The 20,153-nt window shown below is 33.7% G+C and overlaps 1 protein-coding gene across 5 annotated transcripts in view; it reads left to right on the forward strand.

Annotated features, from left to right (window-relative positions):
- The window catches only part of PPP1R12A (protein phosphatase 1 regulatory subunit 12A), a 129,325-nt gene that overhangs the window by 32,006 nt on the left and 77,166 nt on the right, over positions 1 to 20,153 (forward strand). For all 5 annotated transcript variants that reach the window (XM_072973334.1, XM_072973335.1, XM_072973336.1 and 2 more), the window contains exon 2: positions 11,891 to 12,021. In XM_072973334.1, the coding sequence (XP_072829435.1) occupies positions 11,891 to 12,021 (131 nt within the window). The remainder of the gene's footprint in view (positions 1 to 11,890; positions 12,022 to 20,153) is intronic.

The raw sequence follows: 20,153 nt of genomic DNA on the forward strand, positions 1-20,153 counted from the left end.
ATCTGTCTCAGCAGAATTTTATAGCTTCTGTCTGTCTGGCAGAGATGCCTATGTGTGTCAGAGTCTTACAGGTAGCTGGAGAACCATCCCAAAAGGCGAAAATTTCACTTGTAACATATTGAGTTAGCCTACTTTAGATAAACAATAAAAAAATTTTATAAAAATCTTTCAGAAGTTTCTGGATTCTATGTAGTTATTGGTGCACAAAATCTGCTTACAAAGTTTTTCCTTAAAGGTAAAAAAAATGTAAAATTATGAAATTAGTTCATTATTGATTTTCTATGAGAGAGACTTGGAATACGGTGCAGTTGTATACTCATTTATCATATTACAGATACATTGTATTTACGGGACAGTGGTTTCTAGACTGCCTTCACGTGGACGTAAAAATAGATTTTGGTGATAAAAATAGATGTCAGTAGGAAAAGGGACTTGTTGAAAGTTCTGCAGTAAAGAAATCTGTTTAATCCAGTATTTCCTAAATTTAATTTTATGAAAGACCATTTATTAACCTTTTCGTTTTAGTAGCTTCATGGAAATTGTTTGGGAAATAAATACTAAAGTAAATTTTTGTGATAAATTGCTTTCAGGAGGGCTCCATACTAACAGTTGTTCCCAGAGACACATTGAAAATTTCAACATTTTTATTTCTATCTTATTGCTTTCTCTTTTGACTAATGATCTACATCTGAAGGAGTGTCAAAACTAGAATCTGTGAAAATAAAAGTACTAGCATCTTTTTACAACAGCTTAGGGAAAATGATCAAATGAATGAATTGTGCAACAGAATATTGTACATATCCTTTTCCCTCAGTGCAAAGGAATGTATAAAAGCTGACTTTTTTCTTCTTGCTATTCATATGCTGCCTCTCAAAAATAAATACTGAAAGAATAATAGTTTTTATTACTTTTATTAGGATAGCTCTAGTTAGTTAGAAAGTTATTCTTTTATACCTTTTTACTCATCAAGCATGAGTACTGACACATTATCAGGGGATTATTGTTTATTCTGAAGTTGTAATTTCAGATTGCTTGGCATATTTAAGAAATGGAGGGTGGTTCAGTATGATTAGAACTTTGAATTTGTGGAAATATAGATAGGTCTAAATTTAGGTGTCAGCTTAAAGGACTAACTGATGACATTTAAGAGGAGTTGAAATACAGGAGAAAAAACAGATTAGAGATTAAGTAGAGAAGGGAACATGATGTTTGGATACACAAATTGAAGCAGTGAAAACTGATGTAAATACCTTCTGCTTGCATCAAGCATTCAGCAGTTTAGCTGTTATCTATCTCTGCATAACAGATTACCCTTACATTTAAAATACCGAACATTTATTATCTCAGTTTTTCTATGATTAAGGAATTTGGATGTAGTTTAGCTAGGTACTTCCATTGACTTCAAGCTGTTAGCCTGTACTTCATCTCCTCTGAAGGCTTAACTTGGGATGGGGGAGGGGGAGAGATCCACTTCAAAGCTCAGTCCTGTGATTATTGGCAGGTCTTGCTTCCTTGCCACTTGGGCCTCTTAACAAGACTGCCTCTTGACACTGTGGTTGAGTTTCTCCCAGGTTGTGAGCATTCCAGCAGAGAGCAAGAGAAAGTTCATGCCAAGATGGAAGCTACAATCTTTTAATAACCTAATCTCAAGAGTGACATCCCATCACTTCTACCTTATTTAGTTTGTTAGAAGCAAGACACATGGTCCATCCCACACTCAAGAGGAGGATTTCACAAGGGTGTGATCTACTATGACACAGGGATCATTGCTATCTTAGAAGCTACCTACTAAAAGCAACAAATTAAAATAATTTTTATGATGTTTTACATCCCTCAGTTTATATTAATATAAATACTTAACAATTGGTTTATATTTACATTTGCTCACTAGGAACTGTTTATTTCTCCTTTTCTTACTGTTCAACAAAATACTTAAAAATCAATTATATATTTCCTTTTTTTTTTTTCCCCTGCTCTCCACTCGAGTGTTTGGTGCTCCTCTTTGTGACCTGAAAGTATTAACTCCTGCTTCTTCTACAGTCTTCCATGAATGGTCCCAGAAATGCAGAGTAGCCTGGTAGTCTAAAATGGAAAATAGTATTTGGTTAAAATAACCAAAGAAATAAGATTTTTTTTCCCTCAGGACCCAGACTCATATTCTTAACTTACTCATTTTCATTCTTTTCTCCCCTAATCTCATTTGGTTAGCTGTTTTATTATTTCTACTTTGCTAGAATTCATAATAGTTACATTATTTTTGGTTTACTTGTTATGACTTTTGACTCCTCTGTCTTTATTTCTGAATTTATTTTAATTGGTTAGATTTATTGTTAAATAGTTTATCATCTGACCTTCTGATCTCATGCTGTATTCAGTACATTGGTAAGTAGAACCAGAGTACGGGGCGTTCCCTTTAGCTTGTCAAATTGCATTTTCTTCTCCACTGCTTTCTCTACCTGGATTTTTGCATACTTTCAGACTTTTTTTTTTTTCTTCCCCTTTATTTTGTTTCCCCTTTCTTAAACACTCATAGCCCTCCAGGTTTGACATAGACTTTTCTGATCACGTTTTACATATGCTGTTTGTGCCTTGCTGTATATTTCTCTAGCTTTGGTTACCAAGGATATCAGTGGTTTTCAGTCTAGGGTGTTTTTACAGTTTAGATAGGGAACCTCTTTAAAGTGGAAATTCTTGAGCACCATTCTCAGAGATTCTGATTTCTCCTCTCTTTCTCCCAAATCTGGGTTAAGTAGTTTGGTCCATAGCATTTATCATAGCTCTTGTTATTGTTTGTTTAGTTATCTTTCTTGCTTGCTGGACTCTATAAGTTTTATAAGTATAGAAATCTGGTCTATGTCCTTCACTGGTGTGTTCCTAGCAGCTCGCATGGTGTCTGGCTGTAGTTGGCATTTAATAAATATTCATTGAATCATCAAAGAGTCTGTGCTCTTTACTGGCCACATATATTGCTGAACACTGAAGAAGTTCATCAGGAGACAATTAGATAGCTAACAACCGTATGAATTTTTTGTTTTGTTTTTGAAAACCAGAAGAATTTTATGTCCTTACTATAAATTCTGGAAAATAATTCAATGATTTTGACTTCTATTAATTAACATTTTGGCATATACAGGTGTACCTTGGAGATATTGTAGGTTCGGTTCTAGACCACCATAGTAAATATCAAAATATAGCAAGTCACACAAATTTTTTGGTTTACTAGTGCATATAAAAGTTGTATTTACACTATACTATAGTCTATTAACTGTGAAATAGCATTATGCTTAGAATAATTATACATAGTTTAAAAAATACTTTACTGCTAAAAAATGCTAACCATCATCTGAGCCTTCAGCAAGTCATAATCTTTTTGCAGTATTAACATCAAAGATCACTGATCACAGATCATCTTAACAAATATGATAATAATGAAAAATTTTGAAAATTTATGCAAAATACCAAAATGTGACACAGAGTCACAAAGTGAGGAGGAGGAAAAATGGCCTTGATAGACTTGCTTGATATAGGGTTGCCACAGACCTTCAGTTTGTAAAAAGTGCAGTGTCTGCAGTATAAAAAATGCAATATCTGTGAAGCACAATGAAGTAAAGCACGGTAAAACAAGGTATGCCTGTATTCTTCCAGACTCTTGTTAAGGAATATCAGTGGTGAGAATTGAATCATATCATATGTACGCTTTTGTAACCTATTGTTGTTTTTAGTTTAATTGAATCAGATAGTATGTAGAAGCTTTTATTTCTTCCCCTGAAACTGAATTATTTTCTTAGTGTATATCCATCAATTAATCCCCTCTAGGTCAGTGTGTGACCATGTCTGATAAAAGAATTCAACAAGGAAAACAGCTACCTGTTAACTACCTTTCTATCTCCACAGCTCAGACAGTAATGAAACCTGGCAAGAGATTTATTTTCTATAAAAAGGTTTCTTTGACTCATCTCTGCTCACATAGTGGCTTTTGCTTTATTAATGCTGTGTTGCTTTTAAATTGCATAGTATTTTTCTTCTTTATCTGCTTATTTTCAGAATTAGATTATAAGCATCCTGAGGACAGTTCTGTAACATGCTCATTAAGAAAAATTTGAGTAGCACTGTTACGTATTGTGGGGTATATAAGGCAGATTCTGTTCTTAAGTGACTATAATCCAGTTGTGAGAAAAGGCTGGAACACATGAAACAACAGTAAAGGCAGCATGTCTCACACAGTACTTTGTACAGTTTTATGTACACATATACACACTAGGTCTTGAATCCTGCTCATTAGCAAGAAGTTAGCATTTTATTTTGGTTCATTCTACGTATATTTATTATGTACTTGCTGTATGCCAGGCACTGTACCTCAAGGAAACAAAAAGAATATACTTTTTAGTTCTGAGCCTTCACCAAAGTGGATGGTTCAATGCTTTATACATGGTAGGCAATCAATAAAAATTACTCATCAGAGAATGATCCTGGAGTTTAATTTCTTCTATCCCTAAGGATTCTAAATTCTAGAAGTAATACTCTTCTCTTACTAAGTTTCCAGAAAATATTTCGCCTCCAGAGATACAGGTTTAACTTACTACTTTATATATCTTTGTCAGTAAAGAAGATACCAGCTGTGTAATGAGTAGATATAGTGCATGTTTTAATCTTTGAATAATTGTGGTTTCCAGTTTTTGGCATTCTCATTCAAATACTTAGTACGTATTGGGTTAAGTATGAATATCTAAGCAGTACATAGATTATATTCAGCCCTCTTCCATATTCAGAGATTCAGCCAACCAAGGATTGAGAATATTCCCACTCCCCCCCATTCCAGAAAGTTGCAAAATGTTGAAGTTGTGGCATACTGGCAACTATTTACATAGCATTTACATTGCACTTAAGACTATTAATGTAGCATTTACATTGTATAGGTATGATAAGTAATCTAGAGATAATTTAAGTTTACATACATAGGTTTACATACATAAGTTTACATACATGTACATAGGTTATGACACGTACTACCCCATTTTATATAAGAGACTTGAGCATCCACAGATTTTGATATTTGTTGGGGGGATCCTGGAACCAGTCCCTCATGGATACCAATTGATGACTATTTTCTCCTAGAAACTTTCTTTTTGGGGAGGGGGTGGTTCAAAAATGGTTTTTTAGTTTTTTTAATAGTCTCTTTGGCTTGTCCAGTTCATTTAATCCACAAATATATATTGGATCTTCTCCTTGTCAGACATCGTGTCTCTTATGGTTCTCTCTAGGATGCTATATATACGTAAGTCTATATTTTTCTTAATATGAATGAAGAATTTCCCATGCTCTATCTGTTGTGTATAATCTATGTTTTGAATATATTTTTCTAATCATTTTATCTTTTGAATGTGTGATTTATTATAATACCAGATTTTAATTTTTATGTCTAGATTTCCCGTCTGCTTATATGATAAGAGAGCAGAAAGGCCAAAAAAAGTCTAAACTTATATGCAATGCTGAACTTGTTACTTGTTTTTGTAATTAAATTTAATAGATGATCTAAGATTATACATGCTCATATATTTGCCCATCTCAGTACAAGACTAAGGTATTTATTATTTAGTATAGAAGTACTGACTGGAGTTCATTGTTTTTCTTGTATAAACATTTATAATTCCTCCTTTGATATGTCCAAATTCAATTTTTGCAAGCTAAATTTTGTGATTTAGCATATGGATTATATATTGACATAAATATAATAGCACCCACTATTTGACACGTACAAGTCTAAGTGCTTTATATATTAATTCATTTAATCCTCATAGTAAATTTTTGAGGTAGGTACTATTATTATCCTCATTTTCCAGAGGAAACTGTAGCACAGAGGACATTACATAATTGACCTAATGACAACCAGCCTACTGGCAGAACTGGATTAATCCCAGACAGTCTGGCTCTAGAGTCTGTACTTTTAACAAAACCACTGTCATGAAAAGGAATATAAAAGTGCTAGAATTTATTTCAAATGCTACTAACTTTGTAATTTTGGTTTTACTTAATTGAATTATATAGTTGCTGAACACATTGGTTTTTATCTCTTCTAGGAATGAAATTTAATGATTTTTCAACCTCCACATGCCCCACCCAAAATCTGTCTTTAAGCCATGGAGTTTATCTTCTTGGAGCCAACTTTGTGCAGCCCCTTTATAATTCAGTTCTTTGTTATTGGGCTTTTCAACTTTTCTCTTAGAAGTGTGAGGAACAAATCTTTTCCTTGAGCTAACTTGCTGAGAAAAATAACTAGACCTCCTTTTCAATAAAAAGAGATGTTTTATATACTTGAACTGGTTTGTTAAATTAAGTAATAGCTCAAGTTGACAAAGCTGCCCTTACCTGGAATTAAATGACAGAAGTGTCTTTACACAAGCATTTATTATTGGTAATTACTCAGGATATATATAATCAAGAAAAGCTTGAGATAAACCATATCAGATAAGATTCTGGAAGTATATTTGAATCGTTCTGTTTCTTTCCATATATGGCTTAATAAACTGACGATTTAGAACTTAACTTAAGAAACAGGACAATTCAAATATTTAAAGTCAGCAAGTGTTGTATCTCTTAATGTGCTGCATGTGTTAGCTTTTAATTCTCTTAGCAACAATATTTTTATGGGCATGGCTGTCAGTTTCTTCTGTATGCTTTGTAAATGTCCAATGAATACTTTGAGCAATTTACACCACAAACTTGAGGTTCATTTGTAATATATATTTTATGACAATTTTTTAGCATTCAATTTATATTAAAACATTTCAAAACCTTATTATATTTATGAACAAATAAAGGAATGAACAGATTTAATATTAACTGCTTTAGATATTTTGGTTGATGTTTCTTACATTATACTGACTTAAAACTGAAGATTTAAATCAAAATCAGCAATGCTTCATTTATTGGGAAATAACTATTCCTATATGTTAATTTTTTCAAAGAGCCAGAGCAGTCACTTTCTTAAAATGGAGAAACTTTAAAAAATTAACCATTTATTCTGAGACTGTTTTATCTTGAATGTCAAAGAATTACCCGTAAGATCACAAATAAGACGCTGTTCTGCATCTTGCCTATCTTTATCCTCCCTGAATGTGACTGCATCTTCATACACCATGAAGTGCTTGTCACTTGTTCGTATGTTAAGCCCAAGTAGGGTGTAGAGTCCCCTCCAGGAAATACTCCCTGACTACCACCATTCTTCCTTAGTTCTCTTTTTCTTAGCTTCCACAATGAGCAGTGTAGAGCACTGTAACTCTATTTATCATATTCCTTTTGATATAATTATCTACTTGTGTATTTGTCTTCTGTACTATATTGTGACCTTCCTCAGAACCCTCTCTTTAGCTGACTGAATAAAATACTATAAATTATAAATGTCTTTTTCTCCAAGAAGAATATACTGATCATAATTTAATCTTAACCTTTCTTTTACTGTTTTCATAGAAATCACTTCTCTAGCATTCTCTCTCTGAGTGATTTCAGGTCCCCTTATTTTAATTATTACCTTAATGCAGATAATTCCCAAATTGATATTTTCATCCCACATTTGTTTTCAAAGTTCTAGATCAGCATATCCAGTTGGCCACTGGATGATGTGCATGGTTAGGTTGGTTTCTTCTCCCACCTGCTTTTCGAACCTCTGGTATTTATTTTCATGAACAGCATCTCCCTGTCCCTCACCCTTCATACCCAGTCTTTAGTTAAGCTTTAGACGCTTTCTCCTAAATTTCTCTTACTATCCATTCTGAGTAACTGCTATTGCTCAGTTCAGGCTCTTTCCTCTTCACTCTGCTTCCAGTAATCTTTCTGAAATACTGATCTGATCATGTCACCTCTCTGCTTTATAAACTCTGAAGAGCTTTTTCAAACATCATCTTCTTGAAATTCTACATTGTTTTTTCCTACTCCCTCCTACTGCTGAATTGAGCCACTATTACTGATGGGAGTGTAGCAGGTTTCCTTAAAGAGTAGGAGTAGAAAGTAGGTTGAAAACCGCCTATAATATCAAATCCAGTCCTCTATGCATTATGTTCAGATCTTTTACCTGCAGTATATTCAGACTTTTTACCACCCAGCCTTATTCTGTTCTATAACTTACAGGTACTGTATACCAATGGATGACTTACTGTTTGGTTACTCCATACATTTAAAAAATCGTAGTGCATTTGCTCAAACTAGAAGTTCCTTCTAGTTGAATTGCTAATTGAACAACTCCTATGTAATCTTCAAAACCTTGCTCAAATGTATATTCCTTAATGAGACCTAAATGAACTGTCTTAATCACAAGATCTCTTTATGTTCCCAGAAATATTTTAGTACTTTCCACCCACTGCTATTATGCCCTTATATAATCATTGTTGTTTTATGGATTAGCCTCTTATATTAACATGATCTTTCCCCTTTCCTGTGTTCCTAGGGCCTTGGCATATATAAATACGAAGCGTAGCTAAAGGAATTAAGGATATTTAGCCTATAAAAGAATATGTGAGACTCCTTGGGAGAAAAAAAGAAAAAATCCTCATAATACTGAAAGATTACCAGTTGAAAGAGAGATTCCACTTGGTATGTGGAGCTTCAGGAGGCAGGAGGTAGTAATTACAGGAAGACATTTTAGCATATACAGTTTAGAGAAAAATAAAGTGTTTTATACTGGAGGTAATATGTACTAGGCTTTCAATACATGGTAGCCTGTTATTTTTCCTTTTTAAATTGAGGTATAATTTACATACAATAAAGTACACAGCATACAATTCAGTGAATTTTTACATATACATATGCCTATTTAAAAATCAGAAAGCTAGAGAACATTTCCAGTCTTTCAGAAAGCTCCCTCATGCTCCTCCCATCATTTCCCTACAAATTTAACTATGATTCTGAGCTTTATAACCAAAGGTTAGTTTTACCTGGAAATTTACAGTTTGTATCCTTTGTGTCTGTCTTTTTTCACTCACTTATATGTCTGGGAAGATTATCCTGTTGTTTAAGGTAGCAGTAGTTCGGTTTTTTTTGTTTGTTTGTGCTTTTTTCATTGATATACAGGATTCTGTTACATGAATAGATTCTCCCCACATACACATACATTCCACCCCATTTATTTATCAATACTGCATATAACTTTAGTAGATACTGTCAAATGGTTTTCTGAAGAAGTTATATGAATTTTACACTTTTGTTGCAAGCGATTTTGTTTCTCCATATTGTAATACAACAGATTTAATATTTTTCATTTAAGTCTTATGTTTTCTTTTTATGTAAACACTGCCTATTCATTGTAAACATTTTGAAAATAAAGGAAATTTTAAAGAGTAAAAATGATTCATAGTCTTATAACCAATGACAATAACTATTAACCTTTAGTAGATATCCTTCTGGTCTTTTTGTGTACATCTTTTTTAGTAAAACTGAAATCATATTAGGCAAACTGCTTTGCATCCTTTTTCAAAAACTTACTATGTTATGAGCATTTCCCGTATCCCTGTATAATCATTTCTTATTTGACATTTTTCTCCATTTTTAAAAAATAATGATCATATTAGTATTAAAACATTTATCAGAGTCTTATATTTTTATATTGATGATAAAGATTGGAATACTGTTTTGGTGCCTATAGGAATTAAAAGAGATTGAGAATGAAGGAGAATAGAATTTAAAGAATATCTTTTCTCAAGGAAAATTAATGATTAAACTTCTAAATAGGTCTAATATTATTTCGAGTCACTGTGTGTCATTAGCTATCTCAAATAACATTTTATAAACCACTTCCTAATCAGTAGAATTTTGTTGTTTCTTCTCATGTTATTAGATTGCTATGGTTCTTCAATCTCTTTTACCCTTTCTTTAACCACTGCTTCTTGAAAAACAGTTCTTTTCCCAAGTAGTATATACTTAAAGTTTATATGAATGTGACTTATATGTTCGTTTACCTTCTGCTGTGTGTAAAGTACTGTTCTGGACACTTTGGAATCTTGCCATCAGATTGCTTATAGCTTGTTCCAAAGGGAAGAATCATGCATATATAAAAATGTTAAACATTTTAGGGAATTTTAGAGGTACATGACCCACCACTTGAAAGATAAAGACACCAAAGCCCAAAAAGGTTAAGTTACTTGTCCACAGCTACAGCATTTGTATCAGAGCCAGCAAAGAACCTGCAGCCAAAGCAGTGATTCCTTGTGAGTGTTCTTCCACCTTAGATATGAAGTACTTTGTCCTTAGTGCTTTTCTTGACACCAACTTTTGTCATTTTTCCCCCTAGGAAAATGCTACCAAAAGCATTTTCATTTGCTTCTGTGATAGGTAAAGGAAAATTTGTTTTATTTATACAACAAACAGTTACTAAGTACCTAGAATGTATGCTACCCTATTGCAGAGACTGCAAATAGATGACAAAGAGTTGATGAAATAGGAACATCTGTGGAAATGGTATTAAGTGTGGAAAGAACTTATTTTTGGAATCTGAACATCTGTGATAGAATCTTAGCTCTCATTTCCTGTCTCTGACTTATACAAGCTAATTATTAATCTCTGAATCTTAGCTTTCTTGTTCACTTATTCATTTATTGAAATTCTACCACATTTAAAGGCCTGTATAGGGTGCTGGGGAGACAGGAAAATTCCCATCCTTATGAGGGAATTTGTGAGGATAACATATACAAATCAGTAAAATTGATAAAGCACCAATCATACTACCTGGCACAAAGTAAGCATTCAAAAAGTTCTCTTCTTATTTACTATAGGCTGTAATTCTCAAATTTGTTCACCTCAGGACCCCTTTATACTCTTAAAACTTAAAAAGGATCTCAAAGAGCTTTTGTTTCTGTGGGTTGTACATGTTAATATTTATAATAGCAGAGGTTAAAACAGAGCACCTTACATATTTATTAATTCATTTTTAAATTAAAGCAATACTTTACCCATGTTAAATAAGTAACATTTCTTAATTAAATAATTCATTTACTCTTGAAAGCTTGAGTTTATCATTAGCAGCAGATACTGTTAGCTGTTTTGACAGACTGACTTTTGTTCATTTTCAAGAAAATTTCTTTCAGAATCCAAGTTAGACTAACTATAGTTTGTCATTTAAGTAAAAATGATATTGCATGGGAAAAGTGACGAGGTCAGCCTGCAAATAAATCACACAGATGCTTTTCTTCAGGGCAGTCATTATACTCGGAAGAAATGCTTTATGTATACTTCTTATCTTGTTCCACAGAATATTTAAAAGATGTATATTCAAGAGTCAAAATTTAATAAAATTTATAGTTACGGACATTCATAAGTAAAAGTAGCTTTTAAAAATGCAAATGCGTAGTGATGAATACAGTGACAGTTAGTGGGGGGGGGGTTATTTGTTTGTTTTTGCCACTGCCTTGATTTGTGCTAAGGCACAAGCAGATTTACTACTAATACTTTTGTACCCTCAAGTGCACATGTCAACACAGTGAAAAGGGGAAGTATCATCTTAGTATTATTTTAAAATAGTTTTGACCTTGTCAGTTCCCTGAAAGGGTTCCTTCTCCCTGGACATAACCACATTTTGGGAACCACTGCTACAGAGGTTATTATTAGGTCTTAATTATAATGTTTTGATTCTTTTCATGTTAGTACATACTTGTTTTTCTCATGGGGTTGGCATAAAAATTCTGGTCACATACAGTATTATTATACGTGTATCTAAAGCAAGGTCTCTTGCAATTTAATTGGTACCACTGGCCTGTTTGATAGTAGTACAATCAGAATAGCTGCAGACTACCTTATAGAGAATGTTTGTTATAAAAGCTGCAAAATAGGGGTTTTATTCTATTGCTGTATTATTGGGAGTGTTGATTCGTATTTTTTCTAATTATGCTTTCTGTTTTGTTTTTAGGCTTGCATTGATGACAATGTTGATATGGTGAAGTTTCTGGTAGAAAATGGAGCAAATATTAATCAACCTGATAATGAAGGCTGGATACCACTACATGCAGCTGCTTCCTGTGGATATCTTGATATTGCAGAGTAAGCTAGTTCTATGTTTATTTTTATCCAAATACTATTTTAGAGATGTGAGATTTTATAGAGACTGTTATAGATAAATGAATGAATTCTCATATTACCTTAATTCATGAAAATTATTCTTCCCAGGAACCACACTTTCTCCATCCCCATCTCCTTTTCTTTTGAGTACATGTAAAGCATTGTCAAATAATTCAAGGTTAATATTTAGCAGTCTAGTCTATCTCTATGTAGTCATGAATTGTTGGGAAAAATTAACAACAATTCTGAATTAGATTACTAAAGAGGAAATATGATACCTAATTCTCCAAGTATTCAATATATTTATGCTTGCTTAGTTTTTGTTAAGATTGCTTTCTAAAAATATATTTTTAAGAAAAATATAGTGAGAAATAGTTATTGTATTCTTAACTATCTTTAATAGATGGTTATTTTCCGAGAAAATCTGATTCTTCAAACATTTAACAAGGAAGTATATGTATCCTGACAATTCATTAAATTATTTTATTTTTCTTGTTATTATGCATCCAACACCATAAACATTTTTATTGTTTATTTGCTGAAATCAAAGCTTATACACTAATAAGTATTGAATATGGTAGTCCTACTCTGTGCATCTCTCTTAGTAAGTCTTCATAGTTTTATTTCTTTGTACATGTCACCATCCCCATCCCCACCCCCATGTGTATTAAAGATACAACACACCAATTTAAAGCAGAGGTAGTGTTTGGTGAGATGAAAAGTGCCCTGGGAATCAGCAGGTCTGGGTCACTTGGGTTTTATTACTGACTGTAACACTAACTGCACTACGTCATTTGTAATTTGTTTCCTCTTTCTGGGCTTTGATTTCTTTATGTGTAAAAATAAAGTCTTTTTGCTATTGCAAAACAATAGTAGTTGTTCATAATTTTTAATCATGATTCTCATGTTCTTTAATCCTTTCTGTTCTCTTCATGCTCAACAAAGGACTTGGATCTTTTCTTCATAGAAAAAAGTAGCTAATGTGCATTTATCTTCAGCTGTCCGTAAATGTTTGGCACTTAGGCTCTGGAGTCAACTAATGTAGATTATGAAGGCTCCCTCAGCCACTCTCAAGGGGTATGACCTTGGGCAAGTTGCTTAACTTTTACAATCTTCCATTTTCTCTTCTATAGAATGGGAATAATATTTCCTAGATTTGTTGTGAGGGTTAACTGAGGTAACCCACCAAGTATAGTAACTGGCACATAGGAAATACTCGGTATATATTAACTTTTGACCATTACTTTGTTGATCTTTTCTGGGAAAATGAAAACCTAACTTCTTTCTTCAGATTTAGTTTAGTCCTTCCGTTGCTATTTTTAATTCATACTTCTGAGTTTGAAAAGACAGTTATAATTGTCCTGAATAATTTCCTCTTGTAGACTTGATTCATAACCCATTGTATCAGTTGGGATGATTTTAACTTCCAGTAACAGCATCAAACTTAAAATGACCCAAAGAGTTAGAGCACTTGTGTACAACAATACATAGTTCATAGGAAGGACATTCAGGTTTATTAAGCTGCTCGGTGATGTAATCAAGGGCTTGGGGGTCTTTCGGTTTGTTTTTTCTTTTTCTGCCTTTCCCAAAATACGGACTTTATTCTTAGCCTTGTCCCCTCCCAGTCACAAGAAGGTTGCCACAACTTCCTAATTGTGTTTTTACATATGCACATCCAAGAGTAAAATAAAGTAAGTGGGGAGTGGGAAGTATCTTCTCCACATTCTGTGTATGTCACAGCGGGGAACCTTTCCTAGGGAGCCCTCTGGCTGGACTGCAGCAGGTGTCCCCTTCAGGGACTTAACTTTGGCCTGGGCTTGGTCATTGGCCAAGTCCATGCTGAGAGTAACAAGTATCTGACATGGCATATTCATTTTTTTTTTAATGCCAAGAAATAAGTGTAAGGAGGGGTAGGCAGTCTGCTGCAGGTGTTAATATTTTCAATAAAGTAATTACAACTTTTCTTTACTTTTAGAAGGTTGGATATGGAATATGTGTTTCATAAGACTTGTACAAACAAAAGTGACCTGTTTTGACCAAGGCTGACTAGAGTTTTGCTGATCTCACTACCTTTGTATAGACAGTTAAATTCATGGCTGTGGTGTAACTGAAGTACAGTTGACCCTTGAACAATACAGGTTTGAACTGCGTGGTCCACTTACACATGGAGTTTTTCAGTAGTAAATACTGCAGTGTACATGATCTGCAGTTGGTTGCATCTGTGGATATGGAATCCAGAATACCAAGGAACCATGGATACAGAGGTCCCGCGTGTGTGGAGGGCTGGCTCTAAGTTATGTGTGGATTTTCACCTACGGGGAAAGTCAGCACCCCTCACCTTGACGTTGTTCAAGGGTCAGCTGTATTTAAATTCATAGTTTTTTTAAACAAAATGAAATTTAGAATATGGTAACTTTTCCTTTTTTGCTCTTTCTGCCTTCTAAGATTCTTTTTAAAATAATGACATTGTTTTCATAGAAGATATTTCAGCTGTAGTATATACTGGGCTATTTGTTAAGGTGATGATAATCGCAAACTCTTCTAAATCCATGATTATTTTTATCAGCTTATCTCTTTCAGCAATTGATTTCACTAATGAGTGAGAGAAGTTAAATGAAATATGAAACCCTTGTTTTCCTGGGTCTAGAAAAATACAGCATGGTGGCCTACAAAGTAGGGTGAAGCTGTCTCCCAGATCAGAAAGTTCATAGGGTAAAAGAAGGCCCTGTTAATAATGATACAGAGATGACAGTTGTAAGTCATCAAAGACCTAGGGAAGTTGGGTCACTTTGCTAAATGATGTATTTGGAGTTAAATTTGTTGCAGATCCTGCTGTTCACTAGCTCTGTGTCCTTGGCTAAGCTACTTAGCCTCCATGCTTCATATTATTTATAAAATAGGAATGATCTGGCTTCTTCCTAACTTGAATTTCTCATATTGCTTTCCACATTTTCACTCTGTCAATACTGGACTCCTTTTAGTTCACCAGCATTCCCTGCTGGTTTGTGTCAGCGTGTCTTTGCTTATAGTGGTTCATTTGCCTCATGTCTGTACTTGGCCAGCTCTTACCAGACGGCAGCAGATACAAGCTGCAGTTTGTATTAGGATTACTTCTTCCAGAAGCCTTTCTAATGTTTCTGGATGATTCACCATCATTTGTAACATATCAGTTGTTTACATGTGTCTTTAACAACTGTATTTTGCACAGAATAGTACTAATTCAGACCTATTAAAATGAGAGGTGAAACAAACAGTGAAGCACAGATAGTTTACTCTGAGGATTTCAGGATGATGAGGATACAGTGAGTTCTAAATTTCTGACTTTCATTGGAGACAGTAGAACAAAGAATGTGAGGTTGCCGTTTAGTATTTATACATTTAACAGTTTCTCCTCTGGTCTGTAGCCTAGTAAAAGCCAACTGAATGAATGGTAGCTCTTCATATTCTGGCTCAATTATCTCAGCTTTTCATTAAAATAATTACTTTTAACATCTCCCTGCTTGAATAAGGTAGAAAACTTAGGGAAAACTAAAATAGAGATTGTTTAATAATGCTCCTTCTCCAGAGTGGATTAGACAAAGAATAAATGAAGTGAGTTTAGGGAGTATAATGTTACTGCACAGCCTGTGCATTGTTTTACTAAATACTGATGGGTTAGATACTGAAATGTATTCGTTAACATCATTCTGTTCCTTTGGTGTATTGAATTGGCTATATTATGCACTGCATTGTGTCCCCACAAAATTCGTAAGTTGAAGGCCTAACCCTAAGAACCTTGGAACCTGACTGTTTAGATGGAACCTTTAAAGAGATGATTAAGCTAAAATAAGGCCCTTCTGGTGGGCCCTGATCCAGTCTTAAAAATAGGAAATTCGGACACAAAAAGAAACACCAAAGGGCTTGTACACAAAGAAAAACAACAATGTGAGAACACTGCTAGAGGACGGCCATCTGTAAGCCAAGGACAGAGTCCTCAGAAGAAACCAAACCTGCCAGCACCTTGGTCTCTGCCTTCCAGCCTCTAGAACTATGAGAAAATAAATTTATATTGTTTAAGTCCACTTTGTCTATGGTGTTTTGTTATGGTAATACTAGCAAACTGATACAGACAGTATAAAATTCTCACTGTCAAATCAAAGTGTTCTTCCTTAAAAGTCATAGTTTGATGTCATTGGGCTGTGGATTAGAAGTAAAACTGAATGATATGACTTTTAGACATACTGGAATAATTATGGAGCCCAAGAAATTATATATTCAAATTTATTGTTTCAATCTATAACAGTTGATTAATTATAGCTCTCTAATCATAAACTAAAGCTAAATTACATATTTAAATTATTATGTGCAAAGCATTGAAAACCAAGTCCTCTGACTGAAGTAATAATTAGATGGAAACATAGGAGTTTTATAATGGCAGCATTTAAATTTTGTCATAATTTCTCATTTCATTCTTTTGTAAAGGAAACATTCTCATATCTACTCTTTGATTACCCCTAGTACAAGTTTTGTAGGAAAAACAGGATATATTCTTTATTCTTTACTTTTACATACTGATTGTTAAAATAATGAGTTGATTTACTAGTTACTTTCAAAAAGGACTAATTGGGTTTTTTGAGATCTAAGGAACTTTAGGAACACATGCATTTAAACACGCATGATGTATTTCAGTCCATTATGGTTATTATCCTTATTAATTAGCAAATTGTACCAGCTTGAGGTCAGCAAGAGTCTCTTCATGTTGGCTTTTTGTGGCCTTGGGACATGATCAAATAAAGTGATCTTTAAAAACTTCCTTGCTCTTTAGTATTATAAAATATTTCAGACTCATCTTCTGTATCTCCTGCCCTAGGTCTGGAATTGCCATTGCTCTGAGGAGCCCTGTTCCTTGTAATAGTTGCTTGAAGTGCTCTTTGCTGCTGAGTTGATCGTTCTTTCAAATTCAGATTCAGCACTACATGTTTTAGGCTTTAACCTCTTCTATCTTGTATCAATATTTCCTTTCTCCCTTATTTCATTGCCAGGAACTATAGGATTAAAATAACATGTAATTACTAGTTTGCTTCATCATATATTACACTGCTTATGACACCACCACCAACAGTAATGATTACTGAAAGCAATTTAAAGTTTTGAGGGTTTTTTACTTGTGTTTGTTTTTTGGCAGGGATGAAGGGGGACATTTCTTTTTGTCCTTATGGTATCCCACTTGGAATATACCATCGCATTACTATCTGTGTTGAAGGCACTTGAAATAGTTCTTCTCTGTATGATTATGCCACTAACTAGATATACCATTAAGTTGATTATTTAATTTTATTTCTTTTTTAGAGTTTGCTTTTTGTTTAATTTTGTTTTATAGTTTACATAAAATACTAGCTTCTATCGGCAGTCCCTACTCTACCACCCTATTTCCTATAGGCACTATTTTTAAATTTTATATTTTACCCTAGTTTATGTTTTAATATAAGTATTATTCCCCTTTTGTAGATTAAAAAAAATAATATCCTACACATGTTTCTCCAGTTTTCTTCTTTCACTTCAGTCTATCGTTGAGATCACTGTATAGTGGAATATAGAGATACTTCTCGTTGTTCTCTTTAGATTTGGTATTTCGTACTGAACTGTGCAGTACATCATCGTACGTCATTTATGCAGCTTGTCCCTCTTGATTGATCAATGAATGTTATTTATTTGAATGACTATAATTTTAGCCTTCGCATTGTCTTTTTTATTCTTGGCAAATCATATGAATTTTTGTTTATATGGAAAATTTTTGTGTGAATAATGAAATAGCTGATTTATTAACATTTTGGTTATTGATGTGATTATAATCTTTTTTGTGTTTTAATTTCATCACTACATTTATTTTTTAAGTTTCTACCATGGATAGTTAAGGAACGCTTTTATCTTGAGCAGTTTTAGTGTTTGCATTAAAATCTTTCATTAATAGAGAAAATTAACCCTGTATTATGTAATTTCATAATACACAGAATGGAATATTGATTAATTAGGACATTTAATATGTTTTTCTTTGGAATATATTTGGAGTAGTTTGAAGATGTTACTGTTGAAGATTTCATATCATTATAAAATACTGGCAGTGGCATTTTCATGGTCTTATTTACAGCATGGGAAAAGTTTCATTAGCTTTGTCATTTGATCGTTAAAGAATCAGCTGTTTAGGGTTATGATAACTGTTAAATATTTGTGGTGGCTTATTTATGGCATGGCTTTTCTTTTTTGTTATAACCTTTATTCCATAAACATCCAACAGAATCCTCAAAATTTCTCTTGGCTTACCCTTCAAAATATATCCAGTACCTAACTATTTCATCGCCTCTTTCATTTCTCCCTGATCCTAAACACTGTTGTTTTTCACTGAAATTATTGCAGTTGGAATCATTCTAACCATAACCATCCTCTTCCCCCTATCTATTTTCTGCACAGCAGCCAGAATGATCCTTTTAAAATATTGCAAGTGGGATAACATCACATTTTTATTCATAGTCCTTCAACCCCCAGTGGATTCATAAACATTTAGAAACCAAAGTTCTAGTGGCCTGCAAGTCTATGGTTTGACCCTCTCTTACCTCTCTGATGTCATTTTCTCCACTCTTCTCCAGGCTCTCTCTTTTTTAGCCACACTGGTCCCCTTGCTGAGCCTTTTATATAAACTAGGCATCTTGCTTCATGGTCTGCACCTGCTGATTCCTCTGTTTGGAATTCAGTAATGTTGTTATTTTTGGTAAAAGAATCAGAAATCCTTGCCAATTTAAGAGCTATATAAACTGCACCACTATGCCTATGAGAAATGTTATAATATTCCTGAGCTCGAGCTCAGGAATCAGACAATTCTATTTTAATCATAAGTCTGCCAATTAATTGCTATTAACTTTAGACAAATTACCAACTTCTCTGAACCTTTATTTCCTCATCTGTAAATGGAAATATTAATACTTGTCCATCCTTCATAAGATTATTGTGAAGATTAGATAATGTTTATAATACACTTGGCACAATATGTGGCATATATTTAGAATTCAGTAAAGTTAGGTAAGTCAGTTGTTAGTATTCATAATACTATTTTTGATTACTACTTATAGTGAAAAATAGCTAAACTCTTTATTTCTCCTGGATTCTCTAATGAAGGAAACTATCTTGTCATTTGGTCTTAGGGCAGACCTAACCAGATGAGAGGAGCAGGGGAGAGTGAAGTAGTCATTTGCATATATAGTTTGGTATGTGGGTATTTGAGCCCCAAGAAGAGTTGGCAAATCCATGCATTTCAGTTTTATTTACATATTTCTTGTTAAGAATGATACATGGTTAGTGTAAAACAGACCATGTGTTTTGACTGGAAGTCTCACAAGGTGAAACTAAATCAAGGATCCTATGAAAGTAATACAAATTTTATTTGAGAGATACTTAATATCTTACTATAATAATAATGAGATGTATTTGCCCCAAACAAATATTCTCATGTACATTTTTAGTCATTTTTTTTAACAGCTCTATGGGAATGTTCAGTGTTATTTCTGATTCACAGCCAGAACTAGACCCTCGTTCTCTGGTCTCAAATTCTGATGGTCTTTCTATTATATCACAGCTGTGCCCTATAGTAGTAGTAGGCATTGTGAGATACAGAAATGGCCGCAACAGCTCCTAATCTTCAAGCTTACAGATACATGTGAAGTCAGTTAACTAATACTAGATAGAATAAATGGACCAAGAGATGTACAAGGAACATCTGAGGAAGAAGTGATTCTGTTTAGCCAGTCAGAGAAAGATTCCAGAGGAGGTGACATTAACTATTATGTTAAACAGTGAGCAAGCTTTTTGCCCCTGGGAGCTGTCTGAGAAAAGTCATGTTATTCATGAATGAGAAATAATACATGGTGAAGCTCTTTTAACTGGACTCTACTCTGTTAACTAACATTTGCCATTTCTTTGTTAAAACTTGTATTGACTGGTTCCTATAAAGTTGCTAAAACTGAACATTGCAGCAAATAGTCTACTTCTAAGCTAACTCACTTCTGTTTCCACCAGTTGAACTACACACCTACAAAAGTTAGTTGTGTGTGTTTTAGCCTGTTAATGCGTGTTCCACTTGTCGA

This window comes from Vicugna pacos, chromosome 12, assembly GCF_048564905.1.
Source record: "Vicugna pacos chromosome 12, VicPac4, whole genome shotgun sequence".
Classification (NCBI taxonomy): Eukaryota; Metazoa; Chordata; class Mammalia; order Artiodactyla; family Camelidae; genus Vicugna; species Vicugna pacos.